This window comes from Alosa alosa, chromosome 3, assembly GCF_017589495.1.
Source record: "Alosa alosa isolate M-15738 ecotype Scorff River chromosome 3, AALO_Geno_1.1, whole genome shotgun sequence".
Lineage (NCBI taxonomy): Eukaryota > Metazoa > Chordata > Actinopteri > Clupeiformes > Clupeidae > Alosa > Alosa alosa.
This window is the reverse complement of record NC_063191.1, coordinates 20,461,878-20,483,652: the sequence shown is the minus strand read 5'-3', so window position 1 is coordinate 20,483,652 and position 21,775 is coordinate 20,461,878. Positions and strand designations below refer to the sequence as shown.

At 40.9% G+C, this 21,775-nt stretch overlaps 3 protein-coding genes across 4 annotated transcripts; 1 reads left to right on the top strand and 2 right to left on the bottom strand.

The window, feature by feature from the left end:
- Positions 1–215: 215 nt before the first annotated feature.
- Positions 216–4,775, bottom strand: slitrk5b (SLIT and NTRK-like family, member 5b). Of its 2 annotated transcripts, XM_048240060.1 has the most exons (3): positions 4,723–4,775; positions 4,388–4,590; positions 216–3,465 (listed from the first exon to the last, which is right to left on the bottom strand). In XM_048240060.1, exon 3 carries the CDS (start codon positions 3,414–3,416, stop codon positions 825–827), a length of 2,592 nt encoding a protein of 863 aa, XP_048096017.1. In that variant the 5' UTR covers positions 3,417–3,465; positions 4,388–4,590; positions 4,723–4,775; the 3' UTR covers positions 216–824. The 2 variants fall into 2 exon arrangements, with proteins under 2 accessions (XP_048096017.1, XP_048096018.1); XM_048240061.1 differs by lacking the exons at positions 4,388–4,590; positions 4,723–4,775 and adding an exon at positions 3,860–4,083.
- Positions 4,776–12,215: 7,440 nt separating this feature from the next.
- LOC125291631 (protocadherin-8-like) lies at positions 12,216–15,611 on the top strand. The gene is made up of 4 exons (XM_048238453.1): positions 12,216–12,270; positions 13,188–15,053; positions 15,213–15,442; positions 15,579–15,611. Exons 1-4 carry the CDS (start codon positions 12,216–12,218, stop codon positions 15,609–15,611), a joined length of 2,184 nt encoding a protein of 727 aa, XP_048094410.1.
- A 1,803-nt stretch (positions 15,612–17,414) lies between these two features.
- On the bottom strand, positions 17,415–21,314 carry pcdh8 (protocadherin 8). Its single transcript, XM_048239622.1, has 4 exons — positions 18,898–21,314; positions 18,708–18,778; positions 18,085–18,218; positions 17,415–17,973 (listed from the first exon to the last, which is right to left on the bottom strand). Exons 1-4 carry the CDS (start codon positions 21,235–21,237, stop codon positions 17,621–17,623), a joined length of 2,898 nt encoding a protein of 965 aa, XP_048095579.1. The 5' UTR covers positions 21,238–21,314; the 3' UTR covers positions 17,415–17,620.
- Between the last annotated feature and the right edge of the window lie 461 nt (positions 21,315–21,775).

The following is a 21,775-nucleotide window of genomic DNA, read 5'->3' as shown; positions in this document are numbered from 1 at the left end:
AAACAAATTTGGCCTAACCAAACAGATGGATGGTGGAATAATGCAATTTCATGTGGTAATATACATTTACGCTTGTGTGTGTGTGTGTGTGTGTGTGTGTGTGTGTGTGTGTGTGTGTGTGTGTGTGTGTGTGTGCGATGTATGTGTGTGTGTGTGTGTGTATGTGTGTGCATGTGTGTGCGCATGTATGCGTGTGTGTGTGTGTGTGTGTGTGTGCGTGCGTGCGTGCGCATGTGTGCCGTTCTGTCTGTGTGTGCCTGTGTGTGTGTTTACACCAATGACATGCCTGGAAAAAAATGTCATTGTAACCTGTTTCACTGTTTCACTGAAATTGCATCAGCAAGGTTTTATGTACAATTCTATAAAAGATTGTCAATGTAAATGCTACAAAACAGACATCATATTGATTGCTGATAACTTTAACAAATAGTGCAATATCTGTGAGGGTATACATTGCCGATGGATATGGAACTGCAAACACTAATATTCCAGTAAAGAAATTGCATTTCACATCAATATTCAATTCATATGCAGAACACGGGATGCATATTTGGAGACATCAGTTATAATAAAAGTACAGTGAATACAGCTAGAACTTCTGTATTTCAGGCAAGGCTTAGCCTACTAAATGGCACAAATGTTGAGCCACTCCAACAAAATCCTAGGTTATATAGCGTGGTGAACAGTCAGTATATCAGTAAGTACAAGGTTTAAAGAATTTACAATGGTATGAGATGTGTTTAAAGCGACCACTTTTAAAAAATGACCAAACTGAACTTTGCAAAATTCCCTATGAGAATTAATAGAAAAAAACAGGTCATGGTTTAAAACTGGGTGAATGTTGTCCGTTTCTCATGGACTTCAAGGTAGTCTGGTTCAAAGTGGAGCTTGGCTTTCAACTCCCAATATTCACTCCTATTGGGTTCAACATACACTGTTGCTGGTGCTGTGCAGTACACCATTGTCTGTGGTACTCTGTTGTCTGGATGCAAAAACTGTGGTCTGACATCGTAGTCTTGGTTATTATATTGGGTTGAAGAATGACCACTGTGTTTACAGTGTTGACTACCTCTATAAGGTACCTGCTTGTCCCGTGCTAAAATATCTCTGTAAAAAAAGTTGTCGTCTTGCATGGGGGATGGTTTGTTGAGAGGGTCCAGAGTACTCTCACTGTACACTGAACTTCTCGCGTTGCTGGCCAACTCATCATCAGAATTGGGGGTGAACGCTCCATTCAGATCATCAAAGTCTCTGAATCGCTCCACTGCACTGTGTTCATTAATGGCGTAGGTGGGGTTTTTCGATGGGTGATTGCCAGGAGGAGGGATGTACTCGTACAAATGTCCCGCCGAGGATTTCACTTTAGCGGCTGCTCTGTTGCTGTACAGACTGTTGAACGAGCTCAGATCTGCACTTATGGATGTGGCCCGGCCATGCTGCGTTTTCTTCCGCCTCCGTCTCACCACGGCAAACAAGCCTGCTGTGATGAACACAGACATGATGAAGATCATGAGCAGCGCCAGGATGAGCACCGAGAGCGGAACTGTACTGTACGGCGTGTCATAGTCTAGAGACGACTCCAAGGTGATTGTGCTGCCAGGTAACGACTCTTCAGATGGTGGGATGGCTGAGCCTTGGAGGCTGGAGTTGATGGAGCAGAGATGAGAGGCATGGATATATCTCATGTCTTCTCCAGACAGTCTCACTGGGGACTCACATATCACACTGTTTACTACTGTACCAGAGTTGAGCTGCTCCAACCAGAGCTTCATCTCCACGATGCTGCATGAGCAATCCCAGGGGTTTTCAAAAAGATCTATTTGCACCAGTGACTTCAACTGATCCAGCACACCACCAACCGGTAGATTACGGAAGTGATTATTACGCAGGTTTAGTCGAGCGAGTGTTAATCCATTAAACACTCCCTCTGGTAGGGTTTTGAGAAGATTGTTATTGAGAAAGAGCAGCTGGAGGTTGGGAACTTGCTCAAAGGTACCTGACATGATTTCTCTTATGACATTGTATTCTAAATACAGGAACTGCAGACTCTCTAACCCATAAAACATGTCTTCTGTCAGGCGCTCTATTAAATTCCCATTCAAGTAAAGTCTTCGCAAATTTACTAAATCCCGAAAAGCACTGTCATGAATGACAGAGATTCGGTTGTTGCCCAAGTGAAGCAGATCTAATCCAGTGGCCTCAGTGAAATCTGATCTATGCACCATGGGGATATAATTTCCAGTGAGGTACATTTTTTTAGGATTGTAAGGTTTAGGAATAAGATCAGCAATGCTTTCAATTTTTCTCTCTTGGCAGTTCACATTCAGACCTAGGTCTGATATCTGAAGGTTGCAATTGCATGCAGTAGGACAGTCCAAAGGCACAGGAGATTTGGTTTGGTAGGACACCATGGGGCCATAGTTTTGTTTATTAGGAGATGGTCGGGAGGTGGGTTTAGATCTCAGCTTGCCTGACTGACGAGAGCCCTTAGTAGGTCTTAAAGAGCGTAAAATTCCTGATGACGTTACAGATGCTGCCACTGAGGCTGGTGTGGTTTGATGGTACGCCTCACTGCTCCGGGCAGGCTCTGCATGCATCTCATACTCGGCAATTGCTCTCCGGGGGCACAGCTCCTGCTTGGAGACCTCATCCACATCCCTCCCGTGGAGCCGGAACGGAGTCTCGCAGACCACGTCTCCCACCAGGGCTGTGTAGGAAATGCTCTCCAGCCAAGCTTTGAGGGGGATGAGTTCACATGAGCAATTCCAAGGGTTTTCCTCTAACTGTAATTCCACAATTTTGTTCATGTGTTCTAACAGGCCGTTGTACGGAAGCAGTTTCAGCTGATTTCCCCGCAGGTCAAGATGGGTTAAGGGGACATATTGGAACACATTGGTTGGCAGGGAAGACAGCAAGTTGTCGTTCAAAATGATAACCTCCAGATGACGCAGTTTGCTGAAGGCACTGGCATCAATAAGGGAAATGTAATTATAGTCAAGCTGAAGATATTCCAGTAGTTCTAGACCAACAAAAAAGTCATCCCTTAAAGAATCAATTTTATTATTGTTTAGATGTAGTCTTCTTAATCCTTGCAGTCCATTAAATGCCCCTGTTTTAACTTCCGATATGTCATTGTTTCCTAAATGCAAAATGGTGGCCCCCTCATAATGCACAAAGTCATTGAAAGAGAGTTTCTTTAGGAGATTTCCAGTGAGCAGTAGATGATATGTGGAAAAGTGCAGTGGTGCTATCTCTGCCAGGCTTTTTATTCCTCTGTTTTCACAGCTGACACTCAGACTCCCATCCTTCTCTTCACAGTCACACAGCTCTCTACATATCTCTCCATATCTGTCAAGCATCTCAACAAAACCCAGAGATGTGACTGCAAGCAGAGTAGTAGCAATCCAAACATGCATCTTGGGAATGGATGGCCAAGCTCACTGCTGTGCAACTGAGGTAAGTCATCTAAAGAAAAAAAAGAAGCATACATTCGCTGTTGAAAGAGCATTAGGTTAATCACTTTCCCCCGGTCATCACAAAGTCATCAGCAAATAAAATGAGACTCCCACACAGTCTGGACGCGATGAACAGCAATATAGAACTTACAATATTCTTTATAACGACGCAGAGCGTATCTGTGTGCATGAAGAGGAAATAATATCACCACTAAACATTGCATCAGCAAAAAATCCAAATAAAAAGATTGCACATCCCTTACGAGATTCTGAAGATTAATTATTCGGAGGAAGCCAATTCTGTCAAATATTGATTCTTTTAGGGTACAATTGATCATAATCTGAAAATGCTCTCTGCATATTTATAGAATATCTTCGTACTCTTTGTTGCTAATAATACTCACCCAGGACTGCACATGGACAACGAAAGCTAAAGTCACTTATCCCCGCGTAAGATATCGGTCCGAACACTTGTGCATTTCTACTGTCGTGAATATTCGGCGACCGAAAGTTCCTCCAAGCGTTTACGTGCTTTCTCCATTTCTTTGCCTCTCATGCACACACGCCAAGGGCGCGAGAGCGCGCACCCACATAGACTACTTTGAGGACAGTCACACAGCCTCTTTTGTGATGGTGTCCTTGTGACATACCCTAATCACTATATCAGACTCGACATTAAGAAGATTCTCTATTCATTTCTCTCAATCACTGCTATGGTACATACATTTAATGTTCAACAAAGCCATTAATTGAGAAACATCGTCTTTTCTCATATCAGTTCCTTAAGTTTGGATGCATGATGATGAATTCATATCCAACAGTTAGGTGACAACGAATACCACTATTTTGATAGAAACGTGACCAAATAATTAATTTAAGACACTCACTCATAGTTCAATGAATGTTGAGAGATATACATTTAAATAGCTTACTCGAGAAGACTTCTACGAAGTGTCAACGTCTCCAATATATCCAACTGTGTTCAACACATAACGTTACAGTTGGCGTTCCATCCTCCCGACTGGGCAAACATGGTAGAGTTGCTCATGGTTTCTGCTCTGTCAAGCAACCATTGCTCGAGCTGCTGTACACTTGCAACGTGACGGTGAATCCGACATGGCAGTACACTCATGTGCTGTGAAGTGGGACCAAACACACACGAATGCCAAGATGACGATGATAAGTACGCGCGCATGAATAAATAAATAGTCACATAGTGAAAACGTAACCTTCCTCTAATTAAGAGAGACTCTATTAATAGACTTACTGTCGCTATTTCCCCCGTAGTTTAAGAATGGGACTGACTGCGATACATGCGGCTGGAGCGATTTTTCTCAAATGTGCAACGCTGTCACTACAGTGGAGTCCCGCCTCTGAAGTTCAAAGAATAATTGTGAGCTACACAGCCATATGTACAGTTTTTAATAGTTTTTTTTATTTTGAAAGTTTAACCGATTTCACGCCGGTCTGTGTCGACACAACAATTCCGAAACGTTGGCAAATGGGGTTCCTTGTCCAAGAGGTGTTAATAATATCCCAATATCTATATGAGAGAAAACGTGTTGGTGTTTTGTTTTGTGAGCATTTAGACGTGTAGGCCTATGTTTTTCATTTGAAAGCCTTCAAAGTTGGAAGAGGTTGCAATTTGTCCACTCACAGTGGAGCCTAGTTTTGATTTTGTGCGGATTCTGTGGCCTGCGTTTAAACAATTGTCATGAAACATGCATTGATTAAATATGGCCCGCATACCCATAAACATACAAGTCCACACCAAAAGGTGGACCATTAAACCAAGTTATTTACCCCTGCTTCTTCCAGCTTGGATAGTGAAGCTGCAGCACTTCCTTCAGTAACGGCACTATCACCCAGTGCATGAAATATACAATTTCACCATTGTCATGCATGAATTAGGAAACTGAGTTTGGGTGTGTCGCACAGGGAAAATACAGAAATGTTTCAAAAGGGCAAAGACCATCTGGCTAACGAAGACCACAATGTGCCGATATCACTACCCTTAGTCTCAATAATGTGAGATCACATAGGTATTAATAGACATCTGTGATGATGCAATGTTTACATACCTCTTTATGTGATTATTGCAGGTTGAGTAAACATTCAAGTTAATTTGCTCAATGTAATGATGTGACATATAATGAGAATATTCACCTATAGGTTGAGAGTGATTAAAAATATGTGGATTAGCATTATTAGTTTAACATAATAAGCACCCCTCCTTCTCTCTCTCTCACACACACACACACACACACACACACACACACACACACACACACCTCCACATTATAACAGTACTTTGCATGGATAAGGTCCTTTGTGTTCATAGATGGCTGGACGTTTTTGAAAGCACATAATCCACTTAGGTCACTTGCATAGCAAAGTGATCATCACTATGTTAGTTGCTCGCATTGAGTCAAATTACTGGAGAAAGAGAGAACTCTTCAGAAGTTTTAATTATCACACACACACACACACACACACACACACACACGCACACACATTAATTAACACTCATTATGCAATGACACTGCCTGCTGTGCAGAAACGACACTAATATGCGTTGTGTCTAACAATGTGTCATAGGTTTATTTTCATCCTTAAGTTCAAGTCCTCCACAGGCCGTGATAACTGTTAGACTGATAAATCATTTGCAGCTAAGGGGCATAAATATCTCAGCTGAGTGAGGTCATGTCTAAGACTGATTTAATGTTTCAGCAAGTCTTCCATGACATTGAGCACATTTTCCTGCATTTAAGGATATTCCCACCCCCTGAGTCAGACCTCACAGAGGATGATTGAAAATGATTGATGAGTCATAATTTTGGGTCATTAGGTCTAAATTCACAGAACAGTCAGCATGAATTACCATCAAAGCGTATCTGTCACTGTGGACTTGATCTGAGAGAAGATGTGAAACAATGTGACAAGCAGCCAGAGGGGTATTTTGTCAAGTCATTTTCTTCTAAAACAAAGCTAAGGTCGTGTATGCTAAGTCTCTGTGTGTCAACGGACAGAGATAGTAAATAATACTGGGATCACTGGCCAAAAGACACACATTTCAGGGTGCTCCCATGCATGCAGGTCAGATCAGGGTGCTAAGATGGACCTTCCTGCGATTAATCTTTTAATAGACTACTATGATAACATGATTCTAAAAAAATATGGTTATCTATTTAAAGGGTCTTTGAAGATGTTTTTTCAGCACTCAGATGTCTAATTTCTAAGACCCCATCAATAACTCACAGGTCACAGCCACCTTCCAATAATCCGAAATAATGATGAAAAAGGGTGTAATAGGAGTTTCAGGAGGACTATAATGACACTATGCATTTTCATCACCTAAGGAAGGTTCACTTGGATAGAGGCAGTGCACTACAACACCTCACTGTAATGTGTCCTCTGCTATTCATATAAACTGACATCTCTGGAAGTGGTGAATTATCCAGCCCAACTCAGAGAAAGAGGTGAAAATAACATACTGCAAAGGAACAAAATAACATTGAATTAAATATATTCAGCTTGAATTGTAGTTATTACTGTTGTTTTTCAAATACTGATGACAGCCGTGGCCTACTGGTTAGCGCTTCGGACTTGTAACCGGAGGGTTGCCGGTTCGAACCCCGACCTTAAGCAAGGCATCTAACCCCTCACTGCTCCCAGAGCGCCGCTGTTGTTGCAGGCAGCTCACTGCGCTGGGATTAGTGTGTGCTTCACCTCACTGTGTGTTCACTGTGTGCTGAGTGTGTTTCACTAATTCACAGATTGGGATAAATGCAGATATCATTTTTTCCTCACAGGATCAAAAGAGTATATATACTTAACAACAATAAACAATATCCAGCTTTTATCATGCTACATGTAAATCATGCTCCCTCAAAAGATGACAGTTAATGGTCACAGTTAACTAAAAAGAATTGCAGTGATTTCCACGGTTGGTCTAGCATTTAATTTGAATAAACTACACATCGACACCATGCAGATTTATATATGTCTTGTTTGAAAATAGTTTGATTTCCACATACGAATTGGAGTGTAGTCAATCTATCAAATGAAAATAGCCTATCTAAGATAAAGCCAAAATAGAAATTATATATGAACCATATCAGAATAGTCCATTGTTGTCAGTGTAGAAACGTGGGGAATATGAGGTCAAAACAAACAACATTGACCAGTATGAGGGGCAGTGTTCCCTGCTGTCAGCTTACAATTGAATTTGTGCACAACCACCAACAGTTCATTTCTAGGCCACTGGGTGGCAGTGCTGATCAACGCTTGGGCTTCATGTGCACATCCTCTCTGACTACATTCTACAGTAAGAAGGTCAGGGCACTGATGCTAGATTATCTCTCCATCCTTACATGTATCCAGCTGTAGCCGACCCAATTTGTAAAATTCACCAACCAGAGGATGTAGAACTAAGCGCACAGACTTTAAGTATGCAGCCAAATGATCATCATGCGTGCTCTTGCAAACTTTACAGCTGTAGAGCTCTGTGAGCTTACAGTGTTCTTCTTTTTTCTCTTCCCTTCCTGCACCTTCCCCCTCATCCCCTGTAACACCCACCAACGTAATAACTTCCCACCAGCGTAATAAAAAATCAAAATCTGCCCTTTGTAATAGACCTGCCAGCATTAATACTTTAACGTAATAAACCCACCAACGTAATAACTTCCCACCAACACGTTTGCAGGAAGTTATTACGTTGGTTTTTTTTACTTCCTACCAAGGTAATAAATCACTGATTTAGTGATATTATATCTGTTTTTTTTTCTGTTGTAAGGGTGTAGTTGTCAATAATTGTCCCCATCTAAACCTTCTTTAAAACTTTGTACGCCCCCCCATCCTTTACTTAATACCTCAACTTATTATTCATCACCTTTACTAGGAGCCAAGCAAAGCTACATGGACACCCCTTGTAATCTTTTGTTATTATTTCACTTAAATAAATATCATAATTGCAGTCTGTGGCAGCCCTAGAACCATATAGTAAATATTTTTTAAATGTAGTATATTTCTACTCTTCATGCAAAGTTGATTTGTCATCCATTGTGTTTTTTGCCCTACACATAGTTTAGTGGGGGCCAAGCAGTTACTGCATAGGATATCATTGTCTTTCTACCTTTAGTTATTTTCATCACCGTTTTACTGGGGGCCAAGCAGATGTGAATGCACTCATTGTGTTTGTGCCTTCTCTTACTGGGGGCCAAGCAGTAAAACTACAGTGTTTCTACTCTTCTGACTTATGTTTTGTTAATAAATTGAGGTGTCCCAATATACAGCATTAATGGACAAGGCGGAGGCAGAGGCAGATGAGATCTTCTTTACCCCCAGAGCTTGAAAGGCTAGATGATGGGACTGGCATAGAAGCCACACTCAGGAGCAATGGGACAAAGACCTGCCAATTAACCAAACAAAGCTACAGCGACGGCGCAAGTCATTAAAAACGGCGAAGGAAGCTGTGCCCATGCGCCAATGGTGTGGTACAGTTTACACAGTGCATTTTAGTCCAGGTAGATTTTACCCAACCCAAAACTAATTCCAACAGAAATATTTTTTGAAAACCTAAGTAGTGGAACAAAACTTTTACTTATGGCAGTTATACTGAACTTATTGTACATTGTGATATGCTAATTATTAATTTTTTCCATAAAAGGATGTAACTTGGTACAGTTTGGAGCTTTGAACATTTTCAGATATAAATCCATTATCAAAACCCCTAATGGTCGCTGAGGTAACCAGGGACGCACACAGTTTTGAAAATACCAAGGTCCAAAAACCAAGGACCCCCCCATGATGATAATTATGGACATTAAGAGGGTGAAGGGAATGTAGGGTTGGCTATGGCCTCCAGATTTCTTGCCAAGTTACAGGAACTTATTACACGGCTCTTCACAAGGCAAGTAGAACGCTCCATTGACTTGAATGGGATTTCCCAAAGTTCTAGCGGTCATTATTTCTTGGGAAATGACCTCTGAAAAAAGTAATGACCGCTGTCAGGAGTTTGTGCAGGTATTTCATATCCCTATGCAAGTACTGGAACTTCATTCAAGTGAAAGCAGACGGTTGATCAGCTGTGTTCAAAAGAATGTTTGATTCAAGTTCAGCGTGTTGTTGCGAACTATTTCAGCAAATGCCACGATGAACGGTAACAAATAGGCTAGGCTATGTAGGGTAAATTCATATTGTGGGGAGTTTATTATTTCATTTTGGCAAATAGCCGTGTAATAAGCGGGATAATGTATAGAACGCCGGTCATTATTGGGAAAATAAGTCCCGACAGGGCGAACCGGACCCCGGGGTTCTGTTCTACCTGTCGGGACTTATTTTCTGATAATTACCGGCGGACAATACATTATCCCTTACATAAAAAAGAACCAATTTTGACCTCATGCTTTGTGATTGTTAGAAGACGGAATGCTGAGATGGTTGGAGAATGTGTGAGTCAGCAAAAGGGCTTTGAATGGCAGGCATTGAAAAGAAGTTGCTGCAGTGTACTTTGAATTGTATTATTATGACCGCAGCGCTAACAAAGTGGCGGTCATATAGGTTTAGTCAGAGTTTCTTTTCTCTCTGATTTATTTTTTTTTCCTTCAATGAATTTCTGTCAAAATGTCTGTCTTCCGGGACACTTTGATCCGTTGACCACCCACCACAGGCCACACTGCCCCCCAAAAGGAGGTAGGCCGGACACAGTTTTCTGTAAATATCTCGAGAATTTCTTCAGTGTAACTAGCTCTATACCAGACCTAATGCAAAACATAAAAACATTTCTACATACATAGCAGTCACATACCCTGAAAATAAACGTTATTAGTTCTACAGTTTAATTGAAAACTCATCTTACGTGACTGCTTTTGAAATGTTTCTGTCTTTTCTTTGCAAATTAATCTGAAGCCAATTTAGCGCCAACGACTGGCCTGGCATAACAGGGCTTTCTGTTGGTTTCACCTCTTCGTGTGGACGTGAGTTTTTTTTTTTTTTACCAGTGTTATTAAAGGTGTTAAAGCAGTAAAAAATATATACCTGTTGGTTTCGTGTGGACGTAGCCTAAATGTCTAAGTTGATTTTGTTGTTGGATGTGAACATATACAATGACTAACATAAAGAGAAAAACTCATGTGAAAAAGATGTGGTCATGAGGATATAGCCTAGCCTACAGCTGGAAACACTGGCTGTGGACATGTTCCAAAACCTTTTCCTGTTATGCAGCACATGTTCCAGCCCTGGGTCATTTACCCCCTCCCCCACCTCCCCCAACATTCAAAATCATTTTTATACTTCAGATTGTTATGTAGCATAGCCATATTATACATAATTTGAAAGTTTGGAAGTTTGGGAATCAATACATAACAATCTTTGTCATGTAAAATATGTGTAGTGCTTTACAATGTCAGATTAATCTTACTATGTCTCAATAACCCCTGCTTTTGGTGCTTCCCTACCTTCTAGCTGCAGTGTATATCGTTAGCTATATGCTAGATATCAGGCTTGTGCAAAATTCCAGAATTTAATTGAAACTGGCTCTTAAATTCCAATTAAATTCTTGAATTTCACTTGCATTTCAATTGAGGTAGTAAACAGGAAGCAGAACTCAATTCGAATTTTGCACAACCCTGCTAGATATAGCATATTGGGTCTTCACAAGTATCCATAGAAATTGGATATTCATGTAATTTGATCCAATATTAGTTATGCAGATAGTCCACCAATTTAATTGAAATAGAAATTGTAAAGATTTATATATTTTTTGTAATTATTCCATATTTAGTGTAGTCATTCCATACCAGAACCCCTGAAGTATAATCCAAATACAAACACGAAACTTCAATGTGTTACCTTTCATTTGAGACCAAGATTATGTTTTTACACAAAGGGGTTCATATGCAGTAAGCATTTGATTGTCAGTATGCATTTTGGATAACCAAAAGTCCTATGGGGAGTTTCCATAGGGCATTTTACAAAACACATGAGCATACCTTGGCAAATAATGGTCTAAAGTAAGTAGTTCTCATTCTATATTGATCTACTTTTGCACACAGCTTCACAAGACCTGATGCTAGGGCTCAGTTGTGTTTCTAAGTCATATCAAGGGACCTAGACGGCTGAAATGTGGTCAGTTCAGAAATGCTTGTTATCCGGCAGAATGAGAAAATAATATTCTAGCCTCTGTAACTCTGTATCAGTACATCACAAAGTTTCCTGATTGTTTTCCAAGAAACTACAGTGTCTCAGCTTTCCAAAGAGGTCAGGCATTTGATTATAGGCCAAAGTATGTAGGAGCAATGATCTCCTAAGTAGATGATGTGCAATGTTGGGCAAACAAAACTATTACGTTGGTGGTTTATTACGTTGGTGGGAAGTTATTACATTGGTGGGTGTTACATCCCCTCATCACTGCCTTTGTTGTGGACCAGCCTTGGTTTGGGAGGAAAGTTCATCTTCATATCAGGACATGATCTTGTAGGTTTGGGTCTCAGCTCTTTTAAAGCATCTAGTGCTCATCATAACAGGGGTTGAATAAAACGAAATGGACTTGATCTTAAAGGCTAATACAGCAGGATATAGGAATTTGAGGTATTCTGTCAACCTGAAATAAAATATGTGTGTTCAGTAACCTAGCAAGGCCAAGCAGATGTGTATTTACATAAGATTTGAAACATGACAGCCAGGTGTTAATTGAAATACAACACTGAATGAGAAAACTTCTCGCTTAATGAATTAGAGAACCCCTAACAACTGTTTAGCATGCTGATGAACCAGAGTAAACAACACTACTACAACCTGGCAAAGCTGAAGAATGGTGCTAATTACACACCTATGTCAATCAGGCTAATTAATGGGCAGATTATCTCCAGCACTTTTCGCAGAATCTTGATTGGCTGTGTGTTTTTCCAGAACAAGTGACACACTATGTCTCATAATCTTGGCCTACTGGCGGGGCAGGGCTCATGCAAAGGCTGATGAACAGCTGGGCCATCCCTGCAGCCAGGAGGACTCCGAGACAACCATGACTCCATCCCTACAGCCAGGAGGACTCCGAGACAACCATGACTCCAATTCCTGTGTGGGACTGACATGAGTGGCATTGACATGCTTTCCTCCTCTGCTTCGGAAGAGATAGTTGCTGCAGCCACGGAGGAGCATGCTTTGGCATAAATAAACCAATTCCTCAGTCAGTTACAACAAGTTTACTGTGCACAATTTTAAGAACATGATTATAATATCATAATGTGAATTCTGCCTGATAATATAATGTAGTTTATGTAGTATGTAATTAACAGAAAGTGTCTTTCAAGTCAAAGTGCTTAGGATATAAACACTTAATGTCTGAGTCCTAAAATCTGTAGCCTATAAGAGCGTTTCTGGATTAAGCTGCGCTTAAGGCAGTGACTTTATCAGTTATCTTTTAAAAGGATTGTTCCATTGTTTAGGTAAAACAATGCCATTGGACCAAGGTGCCTGTGGAATTAAGTTAAACTCATTAGCCAAATATGCATGTCTGTTGCCAAGACTCTCTGAAAACACCTCCATTTTATTTACTAAAGATGCCGAAATAGGCCTCTTTGATGCACTCTGAGATAGGCCTACTTAGGTTGGCAAACATCTTTGTCTTTGACTCTAAAATGAATGTATCACTTTTTGTTGTTGTTTTCAGAGTGCTATTTTCCATCACATACATTGCATCAACTAAGACAATTCGGTATGTTTTATACGAAGAGTCGGATGTGGGCGCCAAAGTCGGAGACCTTGCAAGGGATCTGGATGTTTTCCTGTCGAACGCCAACCGAAGAAGTTTTAGATTTATTGACCAACCTTATTTGAGTCTTTTTAACTTGAGGGTGACTGATGGACAACTTTCGGTTGCTCAGAGAATTGACCGTGAGCAACTCTGTTGTCGATCTCAATACTGCGTGATACCCCTGGATGTGGTTGCTGTTCACCAGGAGAAGTCTTTTCTAATGCGCGTCGAAGTGGATATAAGGGACATCAACGACAACGCCCCGAAATTCCCTGTACACGAAATGTACATAGAGACACCTGAAAGCGCATCAGAAGGAACTCGCTTCCCTTTAGAGGTAGCCACCGATGAAGATATAGGTCGAAACTATATACAGAGTTACACCATTTCCACGAACGAGTATTTCATCGTTGAAGCCCGAAGTGGCGAAGAAGGAGGTTTGTATGCAGAGCTAGTATTGGTCAAAGAGCTTGACAGGGAAAAAGAGGACACATATAACCTTGAAATCACAGCAATGGACGAAGGAATACCAATCCTGTCTGGAATACTAACTGTGAAGATAAAAGTATTAGATATCAATGATAATACACCGGCCTTCGAAGACAGTTTCATAAAAATTACACTCAGTGAAAGTGCAAGAGTTGGTCTATTGCTTTTACATTTACGTGCCTCTGACCCAGACGAGGGTCAAAACGGGGAAGTTGTGTATGGGTTTGAGGAGAAAACGCCTCTAGAGATAAAACAGATCTTTAATATTGATCCTCACATAGGACGACTGACTCTCGCGAGAGAAGTCGACTATGAAAAAAACATTTTTTTTTATTTGAAAATAATAGCATATGATATGGGCATAAATTCTGTCCCAGCGCAGTGCACAGTTAGAGTGGATATTTTAGATGCCAACGATAACGCACCTTCAATCATTATTAAATCACTAGACTTTGACAGCGTGACATATATCGCAGAATCGGCACCAGTAAACAGTTTCGTGGCTCTTGTCAGCACCATGGACAGAGACTCAGGAGTCAACGGACACGTGCATTGCAATTTGCTCGGACACCAACATTTCAGGCTGCAACACGCTTATGAACACACTTTTATGATCGTAACAACATCGTTTTTGGATAGAGAAACTTTGCCTGAATATAATCTCACAGCAGTTGCTACAGACCATGGAACTCCTCCACTGACAACAATCATGACATTCTCTATTCAGTTGAGGGATGTGAACGACAATCCTCCGGAGTTCACTAAATCATTATATGAAGTTTGGATTGAAGAGAATAATCTACCAGGTGCATTTCTCTGTATAGTGCAAGCATATGACAGTGATGTTGGTCAAAATGCAGATATAACATATTCAATACTGAACATTAAATCAAACTCTCAAATTATTTCATCAAATTTAGTGTTAATTGATCCACTTTTAGGATCTTTACACTCAGCAACATCATTCAATTATGAACAGGCCAAAGACATTGAAGTGCAAGTTCTGGCTAGTGATGGAGGTTTTCCACTCCTATCTAAAACCACAATGGTTTGGATAAGAGTTATGGACGTGAACGACAATGCTCCTGTGATAATGCAGCCCAGGTCAATAAATGGCTCTGCCCTCTGTTACATATCTCTTGAGGCAACAACGGTGACCCCTGTGCTAAAAATCATAGCAGATGATGCTGATGAAGGTTTGAATGCACAGCTGACTTTCAAACTTTTGGACAACCCAAATGACCTGTTTTTTATGGACCAGACATCTGGCTATGTATATCTAAAAACAGCACTGAATGAGAGTGTCAAGAACTCTGGAGGAGTGCTGAGGATCACGGCGAGTGTTCGAGACAACGGCATTCCTTCTCTTCAGTCTACAGTTCATATCCACTTTATTGTTACTTCCCAAGCCGTACCAACAAGGGAAAACATGTTCACTTACGTTGAGCATTTAGAACACTTCCTGAATGTTCTAGTGAAATATTCCGTCCCTCTAGGCCTCTGTGTGATTTTAGTTGCAGTCAGTGTGGTGGCAACAGTGTTGATCAAACTCATGAGAAGAAGAGGCTCCTACAGCACAAATAGCAGCCAGGACAAGTGTGCCCTCAGTGAGACTGAGGACATGTTCAAAGCCCACTCAAACACCTGCGCACCCTTCTTAGGAAGGAGACAGGAGACCCTGAGCCATGAAAATGAATTCTGCAACTCCTTTTTCTCTGTCTTCTTGAATGACGCTCAAACCGAAGTAAGTTGTGCACACTGAACTGAACGCATAGATGAATATTTCCATCTGATGAGGGAAAAACAACATCCCTGGTAGCTCATGCATTTTCTAAACAGACCCCTTTCTCCCCCTCCCTCCAGATAATTATGCCTTGTAGCACCAGGTCCCTGGTCGATCCACAGCCATTTGACCTACATAGGAAATACAGAGCAGGGTAAGTCATTTCATATCACATGGATCGATTAATGCTATTTGCCCTTCATATTCTATTGGAGATGTGTCATCCTCTGTTTAACACAACAAGGCAGATAGAGCCCAATGTTGTGTGGGTCACCACCGCTCCAGCTTTTAAGAGAGGAAATGTCTGAAAATATTGCAGGGCAGAGTATCCAACTATCTGAGCGACAACTTTTCATTTACTCTGGAAAAAAAACTGTATTTCTTGCTGCTTTATCTGCCATCAGGGGCACTCAGACCAGTGCAGAGGAGGACATGAGGATTTCAATTGACCCCACTGGTGGCACATCTGGCGCATGTGGGTCAAATTTGTTAGTCCCTCTTCATTTTGTGACCAGTGCATTATAGGATGTCTCAAAATAGTATTCAAGCTTTTAAAACCCAGATATGGTGACTTAGCTGAGCCTGGTCATTATCGGGGCATTCACTCTAATCTGTGTTTAGGCAAGTCTCAGACTTGCTTTGAGACAAACTGTCACAGTCATTTCACTTATAGCCTTAGAAGGAACAATTAGCAAATAATGTAATATTATGGCTCACTTAAGAGATTAAATAGTGTTTTTCCAAGCTAAAATGGACTTTTGTGGGATAAGAGCAGAAAGTGGCACACAGGACGTGTAAGAGCATTTCAGAGTCCTGTGACCAGGCTTTCAGTATTATTAATATTATGTCATTCCCATGTTGCAGGCTTGTGTCCATGGAATCAGAAGCAGATGGAAGATTGTGTCCAGTCAGCTCACAGGAGACTGGACTTCAGCAGTCATGACAACACAGATAAACAGTGTCAGCAGTCACCTCATCAACAAGGCAAGATTTACACTAAAGAACACACCATTTTTCCTGCAGGGACTAACAAATGTCCCTGCAGGAAAAAGAATTACCTGTTTCGGACCAAGATTCCCAAAACGAAAGGCTTGTTACAGGTGATTCCAAGAAGTGGATTACCACTGTATCCTGAGTATGAGCAGAGCTCATCTGGATCATGCTCCCCTGTGCCACTGGTGCGAGTAAGGACCTCTACTGCTCTGTAGAGTCTGGAGTGCTTAGCAGAGGAACCTCTTCAGTGACCTTCCTGATGTTCACTCATTGCCTCAGAAAAATGCTAGCACAAAGTTGTAATGCATTGATACAATGGGCAAGTATTCCTAATAGAAGACATTTGCCAACTCTATTATAAAGTATAACTTAATGGTGATCAGATGTTAAATAATTGAGCCTCATATTCTGTAATAGTGTCATATAATGAAATAAAGCAATAAAACACTCTGACACTTTGGTTTTCCTTTTTTTCTAAATAGAATTAAACTTCATTAATCCATTGCCTTTAAACAATTCCTACAAAACACTATGTAAGGAGTCTTGATCATTCATCCAAAACCATTCTTTGCAGTAAACCGACAACTTTAGATGATGTATATTCCTCGATTTTGAACTACAGTCTATTTGTATCTGGCTACTTGGCATGAATATAAAGACTTCTATACCTGAGCAAAGTATAACCTGTGTTCAGGTTTGGAGAGATACAGCCTCATTGTTAATCTTTATGGGTATATAATAGGTACACTATAATATGAATTTCACACCAATTTCTTCTTTTTACATAAAAAGACAACCTTTCAAAACAGCTGTGCTGGTTTGTATTCTACACAAAGCATCAACCATAGCCTGATGTGATTGTGTGGTTTGGTTTTAGCTGCTGGAATTGGTAACACTTCAGGCTTTCAACAATTCCTTTATTTATAAAAAAAGTGTCAAATGATAGAAATACATTTTTTATGAGTCAAGCATGTACAGACAAGTTCTTTTCTATTTATGCAAAAAAATATTTACATCTCCTGTTCACTTACACAGAGCGATTCTTATTTATATGTTAATTCTTCTGCTTTGACAAATCTGTTAAACACAAAACCCCTCTGTGATTCATTGAGGAGGGAAAAGAGCCCTGTTGGGATTTTCCAGCGATTAAAAGGTGGTAGCGATTTCTGACAGCGCCGTCACTGTGAGGATGTCCTGGTTCTGCTCCCGCTGGTCGTCTGCCCTGGCGCCCAGCTCTCGCTTCAGATGGGAACTGTACGGGGGTAGTGTGCCTGCCCTACAGAATGTCTGTGCCGCCGATCCCTTGGCTTTGGGAATGTTTGTGTTGTAGCAGGATTCTTTCCAGGACTGGGGATTAACATGGGTATTACTATATGCCGGTGCTTGGGAAAAGCCTATTGTGTATGCATTTCCTGGGGTGGCATGGATGCTGTGGGTTGGAATTACACAGTATCTGCTCTGCCAATCCACACTGAGAGTGTTAGCCGAATGAAAAGAATCTGGAACAGAGAAACAGAGAAATAATGGTTGAAAATGACATCAGTCTCGTCTCCGAAGATCGGTGATGATAATAGTTGGATATGTGTGTTTTTGTGTGGTTTATATCTCACTTTTTGCCCATGGTTGAAATGTTGAGAGGGTCCTCTTAAGTCCATCTCCACTGACGTCAGAGTCACTGTCGTTGAAGTCACTGTCACCTTTGCCACTGTCCTTCACGCTCAGTTGGTCTATGTTGCCAGTGCCACTGTGGATGCGATCAAACATGTCAGCCCCTGTATCTGTCTATCAACTTATTGATGTTCTGACATAGTAAAAAATACTACATGGACCAGTGAAAAAGTGGCAGTAGCAGTTATACAAGTTAAGCTACTTTAAGAGTTTAAAAATAGATTTGTACCTTCACAATAGTTCATAAATTATTGATGTGTATCTCACACTGTTTTGAAATCTTTTGACATCTATTGGACTTGGACTATAAGACACACCGTTCCCCTTTATCACACACATGGTGTACTCCACAACTCAAGTCCAACACTACCAATAATAACTATTAGAGCTGTTACTGTTGTAGTGTGTAGTGTGGACATTACTTTCTAAGCTAGAAAAACATTTAAAAGTGTAGATTTGTTATCATTAATGTACAGTTAATGTCATAGCTACTGTTGCCAGTGTGGACTGACCCTAGTGGCCATAAAAAATATTGAAAAGTCTATAAAGGTATCAGGAATTTTACCTTCTTTGCAAACTGTATTTGTCATCTTGCCATATTGCTGTTCCCTCAAAAGACCTTGACGTTATAAAACCCTATGTGATAACAAAGATGAAAAAGGAACATTTATTAATAAATAATAAAGTTAGTGTCCATACATGTAGGTTTAAATACCTCATGTAGGTTTAAACGGTTACTGTAATGGCGACCTCACCTTTGAGTCAGAGCTTTTATCCTCATACAGACACGAGTCCTCATGTTTAGATTTCTTCCCATGGGTCAGGAAATGTGTGGGCCCACCATATATGTTTGGCTCTGAGGCGTTATACACTGTTAAGGATGTAGTGCCGAACAGGCCATGGTTCCTGTTCGATTTGGAACTGTAGCTTCTTGGTTTTTGTCGGAGCTTACAGAAAACTGTGAGAGTCACAACTACTATTAACAGCAGAATGCAGCCCCCACTAACAAATGCAATCACTGCTGAGGGGACAACAAAGTTGAATTCGTCCAAGTCGTCGCCCACTGAAATTATAAATTGATCATTAAAGGCTTGAGTGTCCGTCACAACAAAGCGGACAGTGGACACGCTGAAGAGAGCAGGTTGGCCATTGTCACTCACTCTGATCTTAATATCCAGGGCATCATCACAGGGGCAGTTCAATTTTTGCTTCAAAACAATCTGTCCAGTCCTTTTGTCCATGGAGAATAGGTTTTGGTCATCCTCCAAAATGTCAAAGCTCAGTTTACTGTTCTCACCCCCATCCTCATCATCAGCTTTGACCCGAAGTAAAATGTACCCAGGGGGTGCATTGGAAGGAATGGGAACTTCAGCCGTTTCATTTTGGAAGTCTGGATATGTAAAATATGGGTAGTTGTCATTTTGATCGATGACTTTGATCCTGACTAAAGCTGTGCTGGATAGTGATGGTGAGCCACTGTCACTAGCCTGAATAGTTAATTCAATCTGCTGAACAGTTTCAAAATCAAATGACCTCAAACTGTACAATGATCCTGAAACTGGGTCAACTGATACAAATGTTGTTATTGGATCATCATCCAAAACATGGCTTTCAACAAGTTTATAAGTTACTTTACTATTTTTACCAGCATCAAGATCAGTAGCCAGAATTGAAGTGATGTATGAACCCGGGATGTTATTTTCTATGATGGAAACTTCATACACTGATTTGTTGAAAAGTGGAGGGTTGTCATTCTCGTCAGTCACCCTAATTGTATACTGCTTCACGGTTCTGAATGGAGGTGTCCCAAAATCTTCAGCCTCCACAGTAAGATTGTATTCTGCAATTGTTTCTCTGTCTAAAATCGTGGTGGTTACAATCATTAGGTTGTCACCATAGGCCTGCTGAAGTTTGAAGTGCCGGTGTCCGTGCAAGCTGCTGCGCACGTAGCCGTTGGAACCAGAGTCTCTGTCCGAGGTGCTGATCAACGCCACAAAACTCTCCTTGGCCGCGGCCTCCGTGATGAAAGCGACACCGTCATTGGTGGAAGTCATTGGCTTAATGTTTATTTCTGGCACATTATCATTCACATCTAGAATCTCTACTATAACTCTACATGTAGATGGCATAGGGTTGGCACCCAAATCAGACGCTTTAATGTTGAGTTCGTATGACCTTTTCTTTTCGAAGTCAACCATTTCTTTCAAAGTCACAGAGCCTGAAAGAGGGTCAATTTTAAATACTCGCGTGACTTCGGAAGGAAATCCCTCGACGAATCCATACACCACCTCACCATTGACACCTGCATCTGGATCAAAAGCATGGACTTTCAGAACACGAAAGCCTATTGGTGAGTCCTCGTACAATTCGACCTTTAGGGAATTGTGCTCAAATGTGGGACTATTGTCATTGAAATCCAGAACTTTGATAACAACTTTAGTTGATCCTGTTCTTGGTGGGGTTCCTCCATCAGAAGCTGTCACTTCAACGGTATAAGAGTCCTCGATCTCCCTGTCCAGTCTTTTCACCAACACTAGTTCAGCAAATTTAACACCGTCCTCTGTCGTGCGCACTTCAATGGCAAAATGGCTGTTGTGAGAGGTACGGTAACTTTGGATGTAGTTGTTGCCAACATCTTTGTCAACTGCTATATCCAACGGGATTCGCGAATCCAATGGGGCATTCTCTGAAATTTCTAAAACCGTTTCATTTGCTGGGAACTGTGGTGAGTTGTCGTTAATGTCTTTCACCTCGATTTCCACGTGAATCAGCTGAAACTTTTCTTTGGAAAAAGTGACAACATCAAACGTGATGAGGCATCGTGTTGACTGTTGGCACAGTTGTTCGCGGTCTATGGTCTCTCCTACAGTTAAAAGTCCGTCTATTTCTCTCATTTGAATCAAGTACGAGTCAGATTCCTGCATGAACCGGAAGGCTGTCTCTGGGTCGTCCGCTGGGTCAATCTGTAAATCCCGAGAGAGATTCCCAATCTCCGTGCCTGGTGCATCTTCTTCATATGTAAAATACTTCGTCGTGGTACAGTGGGCTAGACTGACACACAGCACAAGCAGTACACTTTTCTCTAAAAACTCCATCTTCACATGCGAGAAGAGAAAACGTTGAAACGACGCTGTGTACAACTACACAGAAGTTGCCATTTCTTGACCGGTCATCTGCTACACTCTGACTGGTTTGACCGCTGTTATCAAATGGATATAAGTCTTGACTTATGCAAATAGGCTGTCCGGCAGACCAATGATCTTCAATCGGCCTACCACATGGTGCAAGTTCCATAGTCACAGTGAATGTTACAGTCTTGAACTCAAATTCTGAGATAGCAAACTTTATTTACGAAAACTTGATATTTTGCTATTTTTTCAGTTTATATTAGATTGCATTTTACACAACATACTGTTTGTATTAGCCCATACAAGTCATATACAAGTCAGTAGCCTTACTGTTTAATGAAATTCATATAGAAAGGCATGAAACTATGATTTAACTCTCTACATAGATAATTTAGCTATTTGGTGGACATTATCTATATTCCTACCAGGTTAGGTGTTTTGGAATGGGCATGATGCCTAAATGAAGTGTTGATAGTTTTTTTTACATTTTATTTCAAATAATGAA